Source organism: Odocoileus virginianus, chromosome 21 (genome assembly GCF_023699985.2).
Source record: "Odocoileus virginianus isolate 20LAN1187 ecotype Illinois chromosome 21, Ovbor_1.2, whole genome shotgun sequence".
Taxonomy (NCBI): Eukaryota; Metazoa; Chordata; class Mammalia; order Artiodactyla; family Cervidae; genus Odocoileus; species Odocoileus virginianus.
This window is the reverse complement of record NC_069694.1, coordinates 4,895,246-4,917,875: the sequence shown is the minus strand read 5'-3', so window position 1 is coordinate 4,917,875 and position 22,630 is coordinate 4,895,246. Positions and strand designations below refer to the sequence as shown.

At 42.0% G+C, this 22,630-nt stretch overlaps 1 protein-coding gene across 1 annotated transcript in view; it reads right to left on the bottom strand.

Moving 5' to 3' along the window:
• ATP8A1 (ATPase phospholipid transporting 8A1) overlaps window positions 1–22,630 on the bottom strand; it is a 240,371-nt gene that overhangs the window by 108,630 nt on the left and 109,111 nt on the right. Inside the window, exons 20-23 of the mRNA XM_070451955.1 lie at window positions 21,461–21,530; window positions 18,793–18,877; window positions 16,101–16,240; window positions 636–774 (exon numbers count right to left, since the gene is read on the bottom strand). Coding sequence (XP_070308056.1) covers window positions 636–774; window positions 16,101–16,240; window positions 18,793–18,877; window positions 21,461–21,530 — 434 coding nt within the window. The remainder of the gene's footprint in view (window positions 1–635; window positions 775–16,100; window positions 16,241–18,792; window positions 18,878–21,460; window positions 21,531–22,630) is intronic.

The window sequence follows — 22,630 nt, the reverse complement described above, 5'->3', positions numbered from 1 at the left end:
AGAGGAGACGTCGGGCGAGGATACACAGAGATGTGGCCATCTGCAAGCCGAGAGGGCCGGCCTCGGGAGAAACCAACTTGCTGACAGCTTGATTTGGGACTCCAGCTCCTAGGGCTGTGAAGGGATAACTGTCTGATGCTTAAGTCACCTAATATGCCATTTTCTATTATGGCAGCCTGAGCTGACTAATATAACCTCTTTCTGTAGAATCAGAATTAATTGTTAGATCAATGAAAACTGGCAAAACCTTACTTCCTATCTCAGAAATGACCTTTGGCCACATAAACAAGTGTCAGGATACAAGCTCGCCATAATCCGAGTCTCCAGACCCCGGCAGACAACTGCAGAGAGTACATCCGTGTGTGTCAATTATGGAGGTGAGTTAGGGGCAGGCAGGGTTCAAAGGTCAGAGAGGGAACTCTTGGCTGCAAGAGCTAAAGTGTGGCTGTATCCATAGTCACTGCATCTTTAAAGGGGGCGCTGGGGCCATAAGCAAGGAGATAAGCTGGGTGAAACTACAAATAAGGAAATCTCGAAATACTGACTCTTTCAAATCTTGAAATATCTCATCCTCTAAAATGTATCAAAACATGTTAAAAAGCACCATGACATAACGTTTACACTAGGTGAATTACCAATGTTAATGGCAGTTTCCTGCTTGTCTCCTGTAAGGATCCAGATTTTGATGTCTGCTTTCATTAGAGTTTCGATGGTTTCAGGCACTTGATCTTGTAATTTATCCTCGATAGCTGTAGCTCCCAGTAGCTGAAGATTCTGAAGAAAAAGAGCAGCATTTTTAAGATTAACAAAATGGTTTTGAGTCTTTAAGAACAAAACATTAAGGTGTTTTAAAATCAGAGACTAAATGATAATCCATGAATTCAGTGTGAATTCCAACTATCCCACTGAGTTTTTTCTCTCCAGGATCCCTACATTTCATCCAGCACTTCTGACAGAAGAGTGGAGCTACCTGACGCCTCCCTAAGGTAAGGAACTGATTCTAAACACACACACACACACACACACACACACACACACAAGGAAGGAGGGAAACAAAACCAGCTAAACAGGGGCAGGCGGCTACTGCGCAAAAATAAAAACAGAAGCTATGCAAGGTCACCGCAGTGGGGAATAATCCAACTGAGCTGGTTGAAAAAGAGTAAAGTTACATGCTGGCGTTACTAAGTTACAGCGGGATACGGTGTCAGGAAATGCAGACGCATAATACAATCAGGATGAACACAGGAGCAATAAGCCAAGTGACGGCATCGGTCTCCGAGAGAAAGAGCGGGCTGAGTGCCGTTCGCGCTCTTCCCGTTCGTGCAGGGGAAGCTCAGAGTCCATCAAAGGTCTCTCGCTTATCAGATGCTATCTTTCACGTAAGACGGAGCACAACCAGACCACGCTGTGGAAAGCTGTTCCGGTCTCGGACAAAGAAGAATGCCTTTCTTCTCTCATCTTCCTAAGTGGAGGGAGAGGGAGAGCAATCTCCTGGCTGTTAGGGAACTCTGGCTTGACAAATGGAAACAGACAATGCTGTTCTTGGTCCTAAATACACAGGTACGTGCAACGATGGACTATGATTTAGACCTGTCTATCATGTGACCAGGCATTGACACCAGTTGAGTACCCTTCCCAACGGTGTTCTGCAAGCCACACCAACTACTTCTCAGTCTTAGGCATGTTCCCCACAACCTAACCTCCAGAATGAACTGCTTCAGCATGTATCTTTCTTCTCAACCATTCCCTTCCTGCTTGCCTTCGTGTTTCATTCACACTATCAGACAAGGACAGAACAGATCCAAGGGGAATTATTGCAAAGGATAGTGTCTGGGTTGGTAAAAACGAAGAAGGCATTCCACTTTCTATTTTTTCTCTAACATTAAGTCCTATTTACTTTTCATCAAAATCCAAGGCTAAAAATAGCCCCAAGCCTTGGTAAGTATGGAAAATAAAGTTAAATATATATACAAACATGTAAAATCGAGAGTGTGTGTGTGTGGGTACAGTTGCTGAGTCTATTACTTAGGAATGTTTTTGGCTAGAAATAATAGGAAAATCTGACTAAAAGTAGCTTAAGTAAAGTTCCATATTTCTTACATCATTAGTACTGAAGTGGGTATTTTGGGTAAAAGATGGTTGGCTTGACTGTATTTCCACTCATTCTCTAGATCTCTCTCAATGTCTCAATGTGACTGTCACAGCTACAACAACCACTCTGAAGACAAGAATAAGGAGGTGAAACCAAATGTATCCATCTCTTATTTGAAGAGCAAAAGGGTTTATAAAATTCCTCAACATATTTCTAAATATAGCAACAGGCCAGATGGTGCTACATGGCCATCCGTAACTATCAACATTTAACTCTTCTAGACTCAGTGGAGGTGGCAAGGCAGAATGGGGATGGGAGTAGGTGGTCAGTTAGCCGGTTCACAGTCTCTGCCACAGTGCTTAAACACAGACGTGTGCACACACATTCAGTTCAGTTCAGTCGCTCAGTTGAGTCCAGCTCTTTTCGACTGCGTGGACTGCAGCACACCAGGCCCCCCGACCATCACCAACTCCTGGAGCTTACACAAACTCATGTCCATCGAGTCGGTGATGCGATCCAACCATCTCATCCTCTGTCGTCCCCTTCTCCTCCCGCCTTCAATCTTTCCCAGCATCAGGGTCTTTTCCAATGAGTCAGTTCTTCCCATCAGGTGACCAGAGTATTGGAGTTTCAGTTTTACCATCAGTCCTTCCAATAAATGTTCAGGACTGATTTCCTTTAGGATTGACTGGTTGGACTCTTTGCAGTCCAAGGGACTCTCAAGAGTCTTCTCCAACACCACATGAATTAGTGTTTGTATACATGCATGCAGGTACTTACATGTATATGTACGGACAATAGGTACACACATATCCCCCACTGCCCTGCTCTGGCTCACCCTGTAAGTCCGGATTCAAAAGCTACTCCTTTTTTGAAGTTTCCATTTACTTCTTAATTCAAGTTTTCCCCTCTGCTGTGCTCTGATAGAACTCTGCCTTTTTTCACACATCTTGACAGTGGAAGTGTTTGTCGTTGACTCGTATCCGACTTTTTGCAACCTCATGGGCTGTAGCCTGCCAGTCTCCTTTGTCCATGGAATTCTCTGAGCAAGAATACTGGAGTGGCTTGCTATTCCCTTCTCCAGGGGATCCTCCCAACCAGGGGTTGAACCCAGGTCTCCTGCATTGCAGATTCTTAACCGTCTGAGCTACCAGGGAAGCCCTTACTTTATCACATTAAGGTTAACTGCTTAAATGTATGACTCTGGTAGTTTTGTTCAAAAGTAGGGACCATGTCTCCAAACTCCTTGTTTTATAAATGAGGTGATGGAAGCCTAGAGAGGGGCAATGATAAACGACAGTGACATCCGGGTAAGATTACAGAAGGGTAGGGCTTGAGCCAAGATGTCCTGCATCGCCCATCCCCTCCTTGTCCCTTGCTGTAAACGATGGCGCCCAGAACAACAGTCAGCTCTCATCCATGTCGGCTGTAGTAAATTAAATGGGCATCGGTGCATCAAGGGCTAGTACTGACTTCTTTATTCAAGTACTTCTCTACTTAACACCAAGGAGAGGGACAGATGGCGCTCTCCCTCTGCTTGCGGGCTGATGTTCCAATTTGGCAGCAGGGAGGGCAGGGCCCTGACGTGGGCATATTCCTTGTAACAGCACTGGCCTGGGCAGGAAGTGCTGACTCAAGGAGACCCTGCAAGCCCAGATGCTGAGGTGGTGCTGAGGAAGGGCTCTGGGGAGTCTTTTATAAAGAAAGGGAAGTTTTAAATGGAAAAAAAAAGCATGGGCCATGTCTTATTTATCTTTATACTGTATCCCCAGAACACTGATAGTCAGAGTTTGATATATGTGCAGAGAGTGAGTGACAAAGAAAGAAAAAAAAAAAAAAAAAAAACCCAAAACACCCAAATCCAAATGTTCTAAAGTACTGTTGCAATCTAGACCATTTTCCCTCCAATATACTCCAAATAACTTATGCAGCTATTAGATGCACTTGATGGATGACTTCTTAGTATATAATATATATGATAGGAAGGCAAATTTCCTTCTTTAAAAACATGGCATTACTTTATTATCTTTAATGGGAAGCAGATTTGAAATCTATCAAAACCTGATGAATAATCATCATCAAGAAGTTCAAGAATGAAAAGGAAGACCAGTCCAGCATTAACTATGCTAGCCTCACAATTGCAGAATTTCAACACTGAGACAATGATTTCATCAATTCTTTCAGCTACTCTTAGGATGTTAGTAGCTAAATCATTCTGGCCCACATCCCAGCAAAGACCAGGATAGAGCTGTATTCAAATGTTAGATATTCTACAGAAGGCATGATAAGATTTTTAAAGGATCTCATGACGACAGTTGAGTAATATATGCTCTCAAAACTTTTAAACCAAAAAATCAAATTTTTTTGGTAATATTTCACAAGACCCAGGGGTAGATAATATGAAAGCCAAGATGTGAATACATTAATCAGAAATAAATAAACAAACATATTTGTATATTTTCTAGTTCTACTCTAAGGGGATAAACGAGCACAGGAAGTGGCCGGGTATCCACTGCCCTTCACACGCCTAATAAAAATAAAAGGACTGCACGGGGGAGATTATATTGAAAGCACATTTGAAAGAAGGAAAGCATCTGGCTTTGTACAGGCAAAAAGGAAACATTTTTCAAACCAGGCAAAAATAAAGTACCAAAGATGTAGGGCCAGCCATGTACATGTTGAGAAATGTCATAAGCAAGTTAATGTGCAGAGTGTTGGTGGCTATGAGAACAGGAATTTCTAGTGAAACATTCCTGAATATTCAGCAAAACTGCAGTGGGTTTACTTAGCTGCCTGCAAAAGAAAAACTGCATCTGAAAGCCTGTTAATTTCCCCTTTATCCTAAGGGCTCCTCCAGTGCGTCACTGACTAATCTTAGTGGACGGCCTGCAGCTTCCTTTCCTCTGGCCTCGATGTCATCTGTCGTGAGATTAGATCTTGAGTGATAGACTGCTCAGTCTCTGGAAATTAATATCTTTAGCTACATAACGACCATTAGGAAAAAAGATTTGAACTTTGCGTGCTTTTCCTGATCTTAACACAAGAGTGTTTAGGCCGTAATCAATTTCATCCCAAACATGTATTACCTTACACAGATGGCCACTAATGGTCACTATGGGAATTACATATTCAGCAAGTGTTGAAATGTGATAAAATTCCCATGGCATTTATGGAATTAAAAAAAAAAAGCCTAAAACACTAATTTTACTTTCAAAATGTAACTGTGCCAAAAGTTATAAAGGTTTCAGTTGATGCCTCTTTGACATAGATTTAGTTATCACTGAAAAATTATGAAATAATATTTATTTACCCAGTAAAGTCCTCAATAATCTTATTTTCTCTTTCAGATGTTTCTGATGTAATTTTTTTTTTAAAAAAAGATAAAAATATAAAAGTTCTACCCTAGTAAAGATAAAAAGCTTCATGCAGAGTACTTAAAAAACTATGGTAAAATGTATTATGACAGATTTAGAAATATTTTTTCCCCAATACATGTATATTTTACTAAATAATAGAACCTCAAAGTGATTTATTCCATATTAACAAATATTGTGTCAGGGTTTTCTATTTTGTATTTTTTTTTAAAGTTTGTGATATGTTTCTAAATGAGAAAAAACAGTAACTTGGGCTTGAGATTATAACACGGACTATTTGGCAGAAGTTTCTTTGAAGACAAATAAAAGAAGTAATACTGGCAAATAAATGTTATCACTGGAGTAAATATGGATAAATACTAGTAACATTTGGTAACCTTTACGACAACATAAAATAAGACTGTGATCCGGAGAATGAAGAAATATTTCCGTAGCCGAGAAACATCAGATAGTGCTAAGTGCTTTACACTGATTCCGTCGGTTAGCAGGGAGGCTGAGGAAACTATGTAAGATTGAATCAGGGTACAGCTGAGCTGGGATGGTAAGAACAAGACACCAAGAATAATACATACCCAAGGCAGTGGATGAGGAGTAAAACCGAGAGTGAACCAAAGTTAGAATTTTATATAAATCATCAGATTCTTGAGCATCTGTCTCTGCTGCTCCGCTTTTAGTAATCATCTGTCTCTGTGAATGGGTTTCAGCCTCAGTCCTGAGGCCCTCCGGCCAGGGGGCCCCGTTTCCACCTGTATGCCCCAGACTCACATCCTGGGACGGACCCCCCCTTCCAAGCACACATGCATGCCTGCAATCACACACACACACCCATGCGTGCCTGCACTGTCTCTCTCACACACACCCACACACCCGTGTCGCTGTGGGCGAGACGGTGGGACACAGCCAGAGCCCCTTCCTCCCTGGGATCTGCGCTTCAGGATCTGACCTCTGGGCTCCTCCCGGCCTTGTTTCCCGACCGTGCCCTCCTCGCTGTTTATTGGCATCTGCTTCTCCCAGCTTCTGCTGCCTGGCTGTCATCAGCACTGAGCCACAGGAGTAGGACTGGAGAGCAGGGGTCTTCATATTTTACCGAAGGGCTTATTACACGGATCAGCGGACCCTAAACCCAGGGCTTCTCACTGAGTTCGTCTCTGGGGAAACCTGGAAATGTGCACTGGTAACGAAGCGGCTGCTTTGAGGACCTGACTGCTCATCTCCGGCAAGGCTGACAAAACTCTTTCTACAGAGTGATAGATGGTAAATATTTTCAGGTTGGAGGGTCACACACTCTGGGCTGCAGTGCCTCAATTCTGTCATTGTAGAGACAATGTGCAAACACATGGGTGGAGCTGTGTTCTAATGAGACTTCATTTACAAAAGCAGGTGGTGGGTGGAAGTGGTTCTTGGGCTGGAGTTTGCAGACCCTTGATGTGGAAAAGTGGCGAACAGCCCATCTCTGCATCCGCCTCCATTCTGACTGATGAGTCTGGGTACTTCCTTGCTCAGTTCCAACCCTTCTTCCTTAGTCTGGCCTTAGGGCCTCTGGTCCCATTTCTCTCCTCTCCGTCCAATCAGAAACTACAGACAAAGCCTCTCAACTGCAGTATATGATTATCATCAGAGAAAAACAGTACTCTCCCTAAATAATCACATGACTATATGCTATATACTATCTTAAAAGTAAACACAAAATTTTCTGTGAGTACCAAAGATAAACACAGGAAATAAGTATTTTCTTAGTCTGGGTGGCTCAAAAAAACCCATCCAACATCAGTTAACATCTGACCTTAAATCCTAAAGAAGAATTAAGACTTAGCTAAGCACTAGGGAGAGGTGGGGAGGGATGGGCGAAGAAATTCCAAAGAGAAGACATCACATGCGAAGACGTAGGTATGCTAAAGCATACTGTGTTTGAGAAGCCGCCATTTAGTCAATATGGAACTGATAAATGAAGGGAGGCATGTGGTGACTTAAACAACGCTAATTTAATAGGGTTGTTCTGATGATGAAAGTGGATCAGTCATCTCAAACTCTGAATAGTAAGTTAGGAAAACGATGAGCCTGGAAGAGCTGGCAGGGAATGAAAATCAAAGTGGTTTTTTTTTTTTTATGTTGGGGATTCCAAAGGCACAGGGCATCTGGAGAAGAATTTCAGAAGGGGAGGGACAGGATCAGATTTACATCTCAGAAAGTTCACCGGTGGCCGACTGGGGATGGAATGGGGAGAACGGAGGGTGCAAGACCAGTTCAGAGGTTACGGCGGTCATCACACTTGTTAGCTTTAAAATATGGAAGCTCTGGAATATAGAGTCCCTGGTAGCCAGGGGCCTCTCAGAGGCATTCCGTAACGCTGGCTCTCCAAGACTGCCGCATTCCACTCTTGTGCTTCCCTCTCAAAATCACTTTGCACACATCAAAGTGGCTATATTTAAGAGAGGAGAATCTTGTCCCTCTGTCCTCTCAGCTAAAGCTGGGCTAGACGAAGCGCGTTAAATCACTGGCATGGCTCATTGACCTGGCTCTGGAGAAGTCGTGCCACCCAGGCCAAGAAGGTTTTGTCTTGGTGCTTTTTAAACCACAGAAATCATATTTGAACTCTCACACAGCCAAAGGATTGCCAAATAAGGTCAGAATTCACACACCCAGCTGAAAAGAATCGGGATTTGAGAGGCCACTGGGTGTAGCCAGCAAAAACAACACATCCATCTTATCTGAGTGAGAAGCCAGCAAAACCCACTGCGGACAGTCTACCGCGAAGCATTCACAGTAAGGGTTTGATCAGCCAGAAAGGGGGAGCGTGGGATTAGAGATCTAAGGGGACACTAAGTACTTTCAGTAAGAAGACTCTGAAAGAGGAGTTGAGGGAAAATCATGACAAGCAAATCCCCACCTCCACCTTGAAGGAGGATAGAGCATGTTACGTTACACAGGGCACACACAGCTGGTCTCATCTCCTGAGCGGACGGGTCCTGAACGCACTCTGTCTCCCAACCCCAAGAGCTGATCTCATGATGACTCAACTGTATGCGTGGTTACATTTTACTTTTCAAGATGCCAATGTTTTACATACGTTCTTGCTTTCTTTTAAACCACGAGCAGCATAACATATGGATCAGGAACATGCGATTTGGAATGAAGACAGAACTGCGATGTGAATCCCTGCTCAGCCAACTACTGGACATGTGCTGCCGCGCCGAGTCGCTCAGTCACGTCCAGCTCTCTGCAACCCCATGGACCACAGAGCGCCAGGCTCCTCTGTCCATGGGATTCTCCAGGCAAGAAGACTGGAGTGGGCTGCCATGCCCTCCTCCAGGGGATCTCCCCAACCCAGGGACTGAACCGGGGTCTCCTGCATTGGGCTTCCCTGGTAGCTCAGTTGGTGAAGAATCTGCCTGCAGCGCAGGAGACCCAGGTTCGATCCCTGGGTTGGGAAGATCCGCTGGAGAAGGAAATGGCAACCCATTCCAGTGCTCCTGCCTGAGAATCCCATGGACAGAGGAGGCTGGTGGGCCACAGTCCATGGAGTCACAGGAGTCGGACACGACTTAATGACTCACCTCAACTCACTCCCGTACTGCAGGCAGATTCTATACTGAGCCAGCAGGAAAGCCCACTCAGCAAGATAAGGCTAAAAACACGGCTGTATTAGCCACCCTTGGTATAAGGATGAAAATTGATTATCTCAGCTTTCTCTTTTGTTTTTTGAGTAGTCACATAGGAAAAAATGTTGAGTACTTACTTAAGACCCAGGGATGTCTATATTTTTTGTATAACCCACTTGCTTTGTTATATTAATAAATGATATGTATTGCAAAATGCAACAACAAATTGTGAAAAAAAAACCAAACAAAAGCTGAGATAAAACATAAGTAGAAACAGAGGTTATAATGTTTTCTTGCTTACCCCAATGGCTCATTTTGGGTACCCTGTGTTAGAAGCCCTGGAACTAAATAATCGAGTGTAGGAGCAGGGAAGCAGGGGACGTGGAGCTTAGTAAAGTCTCAAAAACTGGCAGGTCCCCTTAGGAGATAAGCTGACAGACTGCAAATGTTCTTAAGCAAACAGTAAAACAGGAAACTACTGGAATTTGAAACCACGAAATCACCAGTACATCATGTAAATTTTCATCTAGTACATTTCAGCTTTTAGTACAAATGAAAGTGATATTGGCAGCTACTAAGAATAGAACTGGTAGTTTTATCTGAAAAAGCATTCAATGCAAATACAGAAGTTACTGTGAATTTGGCAGTCATAAATGTTCAGGAAAAGTTCTGTTTTTCATTAAACTTTATATTTCTCTAGGAATCCTCTACACCACTCGCCGCCACACGCTGGGAAGGGCGCTGGACTGCTGTTAGCCACCAGAGTGTAATGGTTGATCTATATTACGCCACATCAAGGCAGGCTTAAAAAAAAAAAGAAATCCCAGAAATGTCAGCCATATGTGGGGGGAGGAATCAGGGAAATAATGTGAAAAAGATCGCTAACTGCCTGGCTGTCCTAGCTTAGGGCCTATCGCTCGGCCCAGGGTGCTAGGTCCTGCCACGACATTGTCCAGTGTTCAATACTGCCTCACTCTCAGCACTGAAACGAAGACAAGGATTTTCCCGTCCTCTTCCCTGTCTCTGCCCCCAGAGCCCCCAGCAGCACCTACCCAGAGCTGGGGCAAGGGGCATTTGCTATTGAATCTTTCCAACCACGTGCTTCCCACATTTATATGTTAAATAACTTGGAAAACTGGGTGTTTTTTTTTTTTTTTTTTTATGACTGAGTCTAAATTTGTAACGAATGGGTTCTTTAAAATCCTCATCTGTCTTTTCTAACACATTCTTAAAGTCACATCCTTAGTGACAACACATTGAAATCAACATATTCCACGTGCAGAACGCAGGCACTATGTGGGTAACAGAAGGCAGGCTTTCGTTACACTAAGTGAATTTAGCCTTTGAATTAATTATTTAATTGACTCATTCATTTATTCATCAAATATTTATTCAGTGATTAATACCAGCCAGACAGGCAGTTCTTGGAGCCACAGAGACAAATCAGATAAAACGATCCTGCTCTCATGAAGCTTCAATCTAGTGGAGGATAGATATTAACTGTGAATTATAAAATTTGTACATATAAGACACAACATAGCTTGATTCAAAGGGGAGCTAAACACTGCCAAAACTGTAGCTTCCTGATTACTATTAAGTTCAAAAATGAGCCTCTCTGATCCATAATTAATTTAAAAAAAATTTGGCAGAAGCATAGCATAAATTTTCATTTTCCAAGAAGTATATTTTGCCATTTATGCCTCAAAATATGAGAAGAAAACAAGAACAATGTCATCATCAGGGAAATACTGTTTTGATCACTGCCCAATCTAGACATGTATTATATAATACATCTCACTATTTTCTGCAGTGCTCAAGATAAATAAGTTGCTTTTGTAAGCATCTCATGTGACTACAAGGTAATTCATGTAATGCAAAAGATATAATTGCATTTTCCTATTGAAGCAAACAAATATAAAAAATTTTTCAAAAACTCTATTTACCATGAAGGAATACCTTCATGTTTCAAACAATGGTTTAATTATAAGATATTCCCCATAAGCAACATCAGACCCCTCTTTACTACTAGTTTTCAAAGGAACTCATCATCACATTACAAGTATGAGGCAAATAAATTTTGCCTTAGAAATAAATGTGAAGTAGCAGATCAAAGAAGAAGGTGAGACAGTTCAGAGAAACCACTGCTAAAGAAGTATAAGGCTTGATAATTATCCTGTTGTTTATTTGCAATCTCTCCCTGACCAAATACAATAAATTCTTAACTTAAAAAGTAATCTAATATTTAAAGACACAGACCAACACTATAAACGGTTTCATAATCTAAATTATAAATCCAAATACACTGCCCTTCAAAAGAAAGAGACTAAAGAAGGTAAAGCAGGTCAAGTGTGTTGTCTGAAAAATGAAACAACTGTAAATTTTCTCAAGTGGTGATAAACAGAGACGAAGAGGTGTTTCCTGTCCACAAAACCCAAGTGATGCTACAATTATCCTCAAACTGGGTCAAGACACCTCAAGTATCTGATGTGATTCTCATAATCCCTTCTGCACTTTAACTATGTGAGCCTTCTTGTTCCTGAACGTCTTGGGTTTCCCGGTAATAAATGTCACCTTCTTGACCTTTATTTAGTAATAGAAAAAAATGTTTCAGGAACATCTTGAAACAACTCATAGCATTAGAAATGATCTCTTTTTAATCCTGAAAAGTCTAACATCTGAATGAAAATGCTGGAATCCAAACTATACAACTGTGTAGCAGACACGCTGATGACATTGTCCAGATGGATGAAAAGTCCTAAATCCCTAACTATGACCGTCACCAGGGAAAAGTCCATCCAGAGCCTCCTGTCCAGGCTCCCACATTCTCCCTCCTTCACTGTACCCTGGAGGTAAAGGGGGACCTTCCTTCTAAGAGCTCACATGCGCTGGGTAGAAATGTCACAAAGCATTGTGCCACAGGACAGATGGCATTATCTCCTGGGAGGTTCTTGGCCTATTTGGATATATTTTTTCAGATTATGCTAGGAGTCACAGCCCCCAAGGAAAAAAGGCTTTAACTAAAATTTTGAAAACTGAATTGCTTGTTTGAACAAACACTGGAGGGATAACATAGAGAGAAGGGCGTAAAAGTACAACCTTAAACATATTATAAAATTGTCACTTATTTTGTAACATCAATATACATTCTTGTTTCCAGGAAGAGCTCTACAAATCTTTTGTATTTTGAATGTCTTTAATATAACACCATAATACCATTTGGAATAGTCATCACTATTTCAAATATGTCCAGCAACGTCTTGTGTATGACCACAGGATGTCCTGATCTTTGTTGGAAAGTGAGGGAAAGTATCTATAGCAATTTTGAGAAGCATGTTTCCTAAAAAGATTTCACAGACAAGAGGAATATAATCTGGCTTCCAAACGGTGCTCCACAGAGCCCCAAAGTCCTGAAAAGCCCCTCATGGACCATGATGAGGGCAAGGTGGGGGTGTCAGGGGAGAGCCAGTGAGGGGCTTCTCCCCATTCCTCCACTTGTTAACCAGCACAGTTCTGCTTTTATATATTCTATGTATTAAAAATATGTAAGTATATTCAGGCAATATTTACTTTGGGAAAGAGGTTCTACTCTTTAAAAAAGAGACATGAAAATAATTCGAAAGTCACTAGCTTACATGCTAAAGTCCAATATTATGGTCAATATAAAAAATAGATCCTAATCACAAGAAAAATGGATTACATAATAAACAGGTCTCATTTAAAGTAGCTAAGGATGAAAATGGATGAAACTAGGGCTTCCCTGGTGGCTCAGAAGGTAAAGAATCAACCAGCGATGCAGGAGACCCAGGTTCGATCCCTGGGTCTGGAAGATCCCCTGGAGAAGGAACTGGCTACCCACCCCAGTATTCTTGCCTGGAGCATTCCAAGGACAGAGGAGCCTGGTGGGCCACAGTCCCCGGGGTCACAAACATTCGGACGCAACTGAGCAGTGCCCACGTTCACCTTTAGGACCCCGACCAGCTAAATGAACAGTGACAGCAGCAGAATCCGCTCTGATGCGGTGGCGCCTGCCACGTGTGGCGGCCCCCAACGGCGCCCCCTGGATACCGCCCATCACTGATTCTAATAACCAATGGATGCTCAAAGGGGAGACACGCTAGCACCCCGACTACCTGCAGTCCCCAGGTGAGCGGGGTTGGGCAAATCATCTTTTCAGAAAAGCTTTTCGTTGCAGGGACCCCTCTGCATTCTGTTCCTGTTCATTTTCTCCTAAAAGACTCCTGCTCTTCTTCAGTGGGTAGAATAATCTTTTGAGGCTGATTTCAAAAACTACCACCTTCCTTAAAGCTTGTGGGTCACTCCTGGACTTCCTGGAGGAATTAGTTCAGACCACGACACTCGGAGTGTTCCTTATTTGGTTGGGCGTCCCTGAGATCTAGCATTTATCAATCACCTGATGAAAGTTAATTAAGTTAATCACTGAAAGAAACTATGGTTTCAGGGATGTGAAAATCAGTCCTTATTCGGAACAAACTGGGTGAACCAATCTTTCTGATTTTTCAATAAAAATTAAGAGAGCATGACTTATCACAAAGAAAAAAAGGAATTAGCTATAAATTCTCTTTTTCATTTATTTTAGGTAAGAGGTAGTCATAAGAGAGACTTCTGTTCTCTGTAAACTAAAAATATGTAAATATATGTAATGGATTTCCCTAGGCAGCTTAAATTTCAATGTGACTCACGATCACCATCTGCTGGAAGAAAGGTTGAATATCTGTTTTAGTTAAAAGAGGGAAGTCAAAATTTAATAACAGATATTAAACACACACACAACTGTTAAACCTATAAAATTGAATCTATAAACTCTAGGACATTCTCAGTAAAAACATTTGTCACATTAAACATTCAACTCCAGAATTTGCTCCAGAGCGTTTCAAGTAGAAACAAAATTTAAGGGTTAGAATCCACTTAAAACATATTTATTGTTAGTTGTTATATATTAATTCTATCATTGCCACGTGAGAAAAGACTACATTATATTCAGGCTGTTAGGAAAGGAGACAGGAGGAAAAGAATCATCTCCAAGCAGAGTAATCTTTTTTAATTTCTCAAAAGATTATGTGTGCATGAGTCAGTCAGTCGTGCGACCTAATGGATGGTACGCAGCCAGCCAGGCTTCTGCGTCCATAGAATTCTCCTGGCAAGAATAGTGGAGTGGGTTGTCATTCCCTTCTCCCAGGAATCTTCCCAACCCAGGGATCGAACCCCAGCTTCCTGCATTGCAGGCAGACTCTCTGCTGTCTGAGCCGCCAGGGAAACCCCCTCAAAGAGCAAGAAAAGCCCAAGATTAAAAATCAACAATCCATTAGTGCTTCTAAATAATACGTGACTTTGGAGGCAACGAAAAAGATTATGGTCATGGTCTCATAAATAAAATACTATTTTATTTCACTACCTGATATTCCAAAGACGTTAAGTATATATACAATACTAGAAAAGAAAGAGAGGAATTCAGTAAGCGATGGATCACAAGTCTCCTGGTGAGGGCACACATCTAAAATTGGTGGTGGAAGTGGGGTTTATCAACTGGGAAGGTTTCACACAGTCTGTCACAAGTCTTCTGAGAAATAAGGAAGATAGAGAATGAGTTGAAATATAAGGGAGGGACGCGAAGCAACCTAGCTTCTGAGGGGGTCTCAGCCTCCTGAGGAGACAGGAGGCCGTACCCAGAGTCACAGCGGACTGCACGGCAGAGAACGCCACTCCAGGCCGGGCGTAGCGGGCCTGGGGTCACAGGGCACAGAGGGCGTGGGGTCGAGTCCAGGGACGCGCCCACCGCACTGGCTGCCACTCAGGACGTGCCAGGAAGCACACTGGCAGAGAAAGAAAAAAAACACGCCAGCCACGACTCACCGGAAGGCGGAATCAACTGTGGCCAACAGGCAAAGCCTGAGTCTCTGCCTCAGAACAGGAGCATGCGTGAAGGAATTACGCAAGCAGCGTTATTTCATGGGAACTTAAAGGCTGGAATGAAGACACTTGAGTGCCTGAGAGCCTGGACTTGAGCCAGAGCAGGAATTCTGACTTACGTTCTTGTGTGCCGAGGAATGTCCTCCAAATGACTCAACCTCTCTGGTGCCTTGATTTCTCCATTTACACAGTTGTGATAATTAACACTACCTACACCTCAAAGGGATGCTATGAAGATTAAGTAGGTTTTTAATTAAGTAGGTTAAAGATTCAAGTGCTCCAAATAGCACCTGGCACACAGTCAGTACAACATAAAAATGTTTGCTCTTCTGAATTCAGGAAGCAAGATTTCTTGCTGTTTATGAAGCATCAATCATGGTGTATCCATCACTTTTTGGCTGAATAGCCTTGGTTTCTTTATCAGTAAAGCAAGGATATTTATAGTTGTGGTACAAATGATGGATGTAGCTAAGTGAACAATGACAGGCCAGGTATAAGCACCGGATTGTTCACTTGCACATTCTTTATTACTGCTTATGGAGTGACACAGCTGTGCATTTATTGCATTATTTTGTATTATACATTATGTGCTCAGTTGTTCAGTCTTTGCAACCTCATGGACTGTAGCCCGCCGGCTCCTCTCTCCATGGGGATTCTCCAGGCAAGAGTACCGGAGTGGGCTGCCATGTCCTTCTCCAGGGGATCTTCCCGACCCAGGGATCAAACCTGGGTGTCCTGCGTTGCAGGCAGATTCTTTACCATCTGAGCCCCCAGTGAAGCCCATTGCATCTATACACACTTGGATGCAGCTTTCATGCATGTTTGTGTGTGGAGAGAGGGCGTGCGATCAAGACGCAACGGAAGACGTTGACAAGGAGCTTGCTAGACCAGATCAGCCTCAATTTGATCCAAAACTGTGAAAAGAGCCAAAATCTATACCAGGGAAGTCCAGAGAATTTTTGGAAAAGACTGAGTTGTTAGTGCTTAGACCAGAGGAGATTCAACAGTGGTGTGTCAAGACATTTTAATTTTTATTTTATTGGCCCCTCGAAACAAGACTGGAGTTTTCTGGAAATCAAACTTTCCTCCCAAGCAGAAGAGCTGTACCTTTTCGATTAACTCGTAGCTCTCTTCGAGTTTCAGCAGCCTGTTCTGCACAGATGTGGATGCACGCTGATAGACGGCTCGCCACTCCTGAAAGTCGCTCTCTGAAATCTCAGCCACGGCAAAGCACAAGGTTCTTAACCCTGGAAAAAGGGAGGATGCCCCCCGCAACATCAGATAAGATTTTGTTCAGAAATCTGACACTTCCATTTGTTTTGAACAAAATCTCTTTTCAAAAACATCGATTCAGCATGCTGAAGTCTGACTCAAGTTTGATGGAACCTTCGCGTCAACTGTATATTAACAGGCCTCTGGCCTTTACCACCATCACCTGGCTTTTAATTCCCCAGCTCTTTCAATCCATGCTTCATGCCTCGAGTAACTTTTCTAAAATCCTTATCTGATAAGGTTATTCCTTTGCCTGAAGTCTTTTAATCATTCTGCAGGATGAAGTTCAAACCCCAAACTCTGGCTCAGTCACCACACATCAATTGCCTTTAACCTCCTTCTCTGCCGTCCACTTCCCATCGTAGGATCTTTGCACAGATTGGTCTTTTTTTTCCCCCTCCATTCCACCCTCTCCCATTCCCCTCCACCAACTGCCTTGCATCTACTTTAAGACTCAGTTCTGAAAATCATCTCTTTGAAGCCTTCTCCTCTCACCCAGACTCCAACACTTCTGTGGTGTGAAGGACAATGTTTTGTGTTTCTTCTCTGATCTCCTACATGCGCTTGGAGCTTCTGGAGTTCTTCACACCTGTGACTCCAGGGCTGAGCACAGTGGCCGGCCCGCTAACAACGGCTCCACAGATGCTTATGAAGGAAGGAATGAGGGACCCCACCGGGGTGTACTGGGAGAGCCACCCTCCTCTAACTGTATTTCTTACAGTGGATTTGTAGTATAAGGAGTCTAAAAAATTGAGGGACAGCGACAAAAAAAGAATACCCACCAGAAACAGCTGGGAAAAAATCACAGCTGATGTCTGAAGTGACCTACTTCCGTACTCAGAGTCTGCCCATTTTCTAACACATGTGGAGGTGACCCTGAGCCAGAAAAAAGTCTACAGACTGGAAAGACAAAGAAGCAGAAGATTTGCCAGCCAGGATAAAAGCCGTTAACTAGGTTACCAAGAAGACAATGTTCTCACTCAAGGTCGTTTAGCTCTCAGAATAATTAGGTGTTATCGATGTCAAGTCAAATCAAATACAGCCGGGAGCACACCGGAAAAAGAAGCAAAGAACACGGGACACAAAACGTCCGGAAGACGCCACGTCCCAAGAAGGAGTACATGGTCGCCGCCACGCTGCTGCAAACAGAACTTAGCTCTTTGGGCCACATTAGGGACATGTTTTTCTCTTCTGGACACTTCGCTGGAGACTTGAAAGTCAAAGCGAAAGTCACTCAGTCGTGTCCGACTCTGTGCGACCCCATAGACGGCAGCCCACCAGGCTCCCCCATCCCTGGGATTCTCCAGGCAAGAACACTGGAGTGGGTTGCCATTTCCCTCTCCAATGCATGAAAGTGAAAAGTGAAAGTGAACTCTCTCAGTCGTGTCCGACTCTTAGCGACCCCATGGACCACAGCCCACCAGGCTCCCCCGTCCATGGGATTTTCCAGGTGAGAGTACTGGAGTGGGGTGCCATTGCCTTCTCTGGAACTGGTCTCGGAGCTAGAATATCCTTAACATCAGAACTAGAGAGAAGGAAGATGCTCCTCCAACCTGCTCCTTCCTCAATAAAGGAACCTGCAGTATGAGCTAGGCTGTGTTGTATACGCCATCCCCTCGGAAGTTGCGCCTCATGGAATCTGAATCAACAGATTCAGAATGTGAATTCTCATGAATCAACAGATGTGTGTGTCTCCATGCGCTTCCATTTTTGGAGGAGAGATGGTAGAAGGTTCCATATGTCCCTGCTCTTCAAAGCCTAGTGCTTTTAATAATATTCCTATCATTTTGCTGCTTGCATTAAGAGGAAGAGGTTTGGCTCAGAGGTCAGGCTTGGCGCCACCAGCCACAGTTCCGGCAGAAGCAGAGCAGAGTGAAAACTTAGATGGGAGATGCGGATACAGTACCGGTGACCTCTGTCAAGTGTAGAGATAAGAGCCTACAAATCCCTGTAACTGACCCTGAGGCTTAACGGCTCTCACTGCCTTTCGTCTCATCTAGATCGTCTCCCTAGACTACGTTTCGGTACAGAGCGCCAGGACCACGTGTGTTTACCGCGATCCTCAGGCCTCACAGAGCCTGGGTGAGGCAGGGGTTTACAAAAAGGCCTGCGTTAACACTAAATTGAACAATTGTTTCAGTAGTTATAGAGGTTTATTTATTTCTTCGCCTCTTTCTTACTCAGATTAGACTATCCAGTTCTTAACTCTTGTTTCTGTCCTTCTACATTGCTTGAGATGTAAAGTATTTAAACTGTAAATGGTATCCATTCTAAAAAGCAAACAGATTTATAAGCTCTACATCCCCTTAAATATGTGGACAAAGTCTTTCAAAATGTTAATAAATACAGGAGAGCAAAATAAAAATAATGGCTGGGAATAGCATATAGTAAGATCTGAATGGTCAACATTTATTGGTATCTTACTTTAGGAATCTCCAAGTAAAATAATAAGAATAATCCTATAAGATAGTAGCAAATATATGATTTCACTTTATTTTAGTTAGGTTTACTGTTGTATTACACTCACCTTCTGTAGCAAACTGCTCCAAATGTTTTAGGGTAATTTCTTTGTATTTTGAAGTTTCTGCCAGTCGGTCATAAATTACAGTGTCCTGGAAAACAAACAGAAGGTATGATACACTTAAACTAAGCATTCTGAGTTGAATAAAGTTGATGTTGGCAACATTATTAGCAGCGAATGAGTATTTAAAAAATCAATTTAGCATCAGCGTTGAAGCACAAAATATTTTTCCTTAATAATACTGCTTTCCTATGACACAAAGAAAGATGGTCTAGTCCTATATTTTCATCTTTTCCTTCCTGAATAAATCCAGTTATTCCAACATTCAAAATCTCATATGCTATCAATACTTCACTTACCTGTCATGTGCTGTTAGATCTCCCCTCACTGCCCCCCAAAGATTTTGCGGACGGCTTCAGCATTCATCCATGCTATGAGGAAGAATGGTCCAGAACTCAGACAGCATGGGAAATGTCAGACAGGACAAAGCTACAGAGCGTGTCCTGCTGCAGGGCCTCAGAGCCTCTAAAATGCCAATGCACACAGTGGTTCCAAGGGAGCGGGCTGACAGATGCCCAGACTTCACTACGGAACCTTTCAGGACTTAGGGCATCTATATGGGGTTGGCGCCCACAAAAGAACAGACTGAGAAACACATGCTAAATGCATGGAGCAAGCTGGTGGCTATGGCAGGGAGGACACTGGACAACCTGAGCACTGCCTTACAGCTGAATATTTCTGACTGTGTCACTTTAGCTTCAAGATTCAATTGACTTAGTCTGTAAAATTAAATTACTGGATTATCTTTAAAGGCCCTTTCAGCTTTAACTTGAGGCGTCACTGCATGCCTCTATTGTTCGCCCCTTTATAAATTGCCTATTGTTCCTTTAGTTATTCTTTAGCTTGGGTTTAATGTTTTAAGAATTTTAGTATTTGGCCTTCATGGTTTTATTAGACCAGGAAAAAATAAATCATTTACCTGCAATTACTTTCTCAGTGGTATTACCCATTTTGGGGTCTCCAGTCTCAGGGCTGAGTTGGAAGCAGGCTAGTGAGGTATGATTTAGAACCGTTGAGAGAAACAGAACTTAGTGACCTCAGAACAGATGCAATATTCCAGGCTCCAATTATGAATTTCTTTTCATTTCTCAGTGGTGAAATGGGAAGCGGGCAAAGCAAAAGGAAATGATAATTTCCCCTCATGGGTCCTTTCTGAGAATGAGAGTTCTGTGTAACTTACAAACTCTATTTTTTTTCCCAGAGGTTAGTGAAATTTTCAGTGAAATTAAAACAGGCCATTCTAACACTAAGAAAATACTAAAAAATTAAAATCATAAAAACAAAAGTGATGAGTAATAAGGAAGGCTGGGGAGACTAAACTCTCCAGGTAATTAAGCATTCTAGTGGAAATCGATGGTCAGACTGGGGGAATTCTCTACCTTCTCTTCAGTACAAGGAAAGCAGCGGGCGGATGTGGCCTTCTGCATAAACTGCAGTGTGTTATCTCCCAGCCAAGTCTGACTCTTTGTGAACTCATGGACAGGCTGCTAGAGCTTATTTCATTGTTTGATGCTTTTCCCTAAGTTTATTTATGATTTCTAGTTTATCTTACATGTAACCCATTCTCCCCTCCCTCAGATTTCTTTTTGATTAAACATAACTGTAATTTTTTATCATGGTGATCTCTAACATCCTCTATCAGAACAGTTTATCCAAATAATTTCACCTGGAGCGAGCTCACTCTACATTTGTTTATGTGCTTGTTCAACAACCAAAGAAACTCTAAAACTAAATTCACGAGATGTCATGAAAGTATTCTCTCCCAATCTTTTAAAACCAAGGCATTAAAGAATTATGTCCTAATGCATTAAAACCAAGGCATTGAAAAAAACATTCTCAACAGGAATTTAAATACTAAGCTTGGGCTTCTTAACAAGTCCATCTTTCAAGTTCCATGTGAGAAAGCAAGACTGCTGATTATATTTGAAATTGGAAAGTTCCAAGTTCATAAGTTACCTGATTACTCCAAGCATATAACTATGTACCTGGAAAGGATAAATCTGAAGGGAAATATTAACTAATTTCAAGAATAAAATTATTCTTGAATAGATTTCTTATTTTTCCATGAGCATAAACATATTTTAACTAGGGAAATTTCAGTTAGAATGACAAATTACTGTCCTGTCAATATAACCTGCCAAATACCAAAGGCAACCAATAGTTAGAAATGCTGTTATAATTAAAACAATGCAAATACAATACAAACGGTAATCACCACATGAAGAAATTACAGCAATAACTGTAATCCATTTCCCCCCATTTCTGTGGCCTTTAAAAAATCAGATTCAAATTGGTGTAGGTTGAGACATTTCTAATTTAATTTTAAAATATCTTCTGTATTTAATTGTCTTCTAACACATTTATAATATACAAACCTGAAAAACTGAATTATCAATAGCCTAGGCCAAACTTTTTCAAAGCACCAGATTTACCCAGAAGGAATTCCAAATTTCACCAGAAGAGTCTGAACACTAGTACTATAAAACACCTCCAAAAGTGGATGTCAGCAACTTCAGGCTAAACATCTGTGTTACATTTCCATAGCAGAATGTTTAACATATACATTATAAACCATCATAAATCAAAATCATAAAAGACAAAAATACAAACTTACGGCTCCTTTGCAGTAAAGTCGTAACTTCCCGGATGGAGTGCGAACAATCACTGACATTCTCTTTCTAGCGCTGAAAGAAAGGTTTTCCATAATGTGTCATCATAGTGAGAAGATGCATCTATATGTCTGTCATGTCTCACATATTTTAATGCTCACACTGAAAAAATAAATTTAACTAAATTATGAGGCTGATCCCTCCACATACACAAACCATTGTCTGAGTGTATAGCTGAGTGCCTTTGAAAGTCACATTATGTTTTTAAAGATATGCGGGTACCATCTGCTGCCCTAAAGGAATAATTTACAAAATAGCTCCCAAGAAACCTTCGAGTTAATACCCACCAGGGCAGAGAGAGGAGAGTTCTGGTTCAATGTTTTCAGATTTAAAAAATATTTAAGCCAGAACCTTTTATGATAATTATTAAAAAGAGAAATGATAATCAATTTTAAGTATACACCCAATGAAAAGGCATATACTAGCACTTTAAAAACTTACTTAAGCCTTCACAACTATCATTTTTTAATTACTAGCAAACCACTGGCATCACGTAAAAAACCTAATTCATATTACAAACTCTAGTTAATGAGCACAAATGGCTTAACATTGTGTTGGCGATACAGACTGATAAAAGTTCTTAGTCAAACATACACATCTTTCAATGGATTAGCAAAGAGACTACAAATTAACAATGAACAGAATAAGCAGGAATGGCATTGCACAGGATAAGCCTCACTTGGAATCAAGTATGCATAAGCATTCTCTCCAGAAAAAGGGGTAAAAAAGACCTCTTTAGTGTCAGAGTCTATTCATGTTACCTTATAGCGTTCTGCAGCTAAAAAACTGAGATGAATCCACTACAGAGGTTAGATATAGTGTAGCTGCCTTTAGAACTCTCTTCTACTATTTACTCCTCTCTTTCTCCATCTATTATTTCTGCTGCATTAGAGTCTCTGATCATTCCTGTGCTTTCTGACCACACTGAATTTGGCCAGCTTTGGAACAACGTCTCTGTATTCTACCCCAGCCCTTCCTGATTCGAGTTTCTCTTAATCCAGCTTTGAAGGCGTGGTCCCTGGTTCACCAGCTTCCTTGCTCCTTTCTTCTCCTGGCGGAACTCCCCAATCCCGGGTGAACAGGAATGCCTTCCGGGGTCCAGCAGCGTAAGCGGA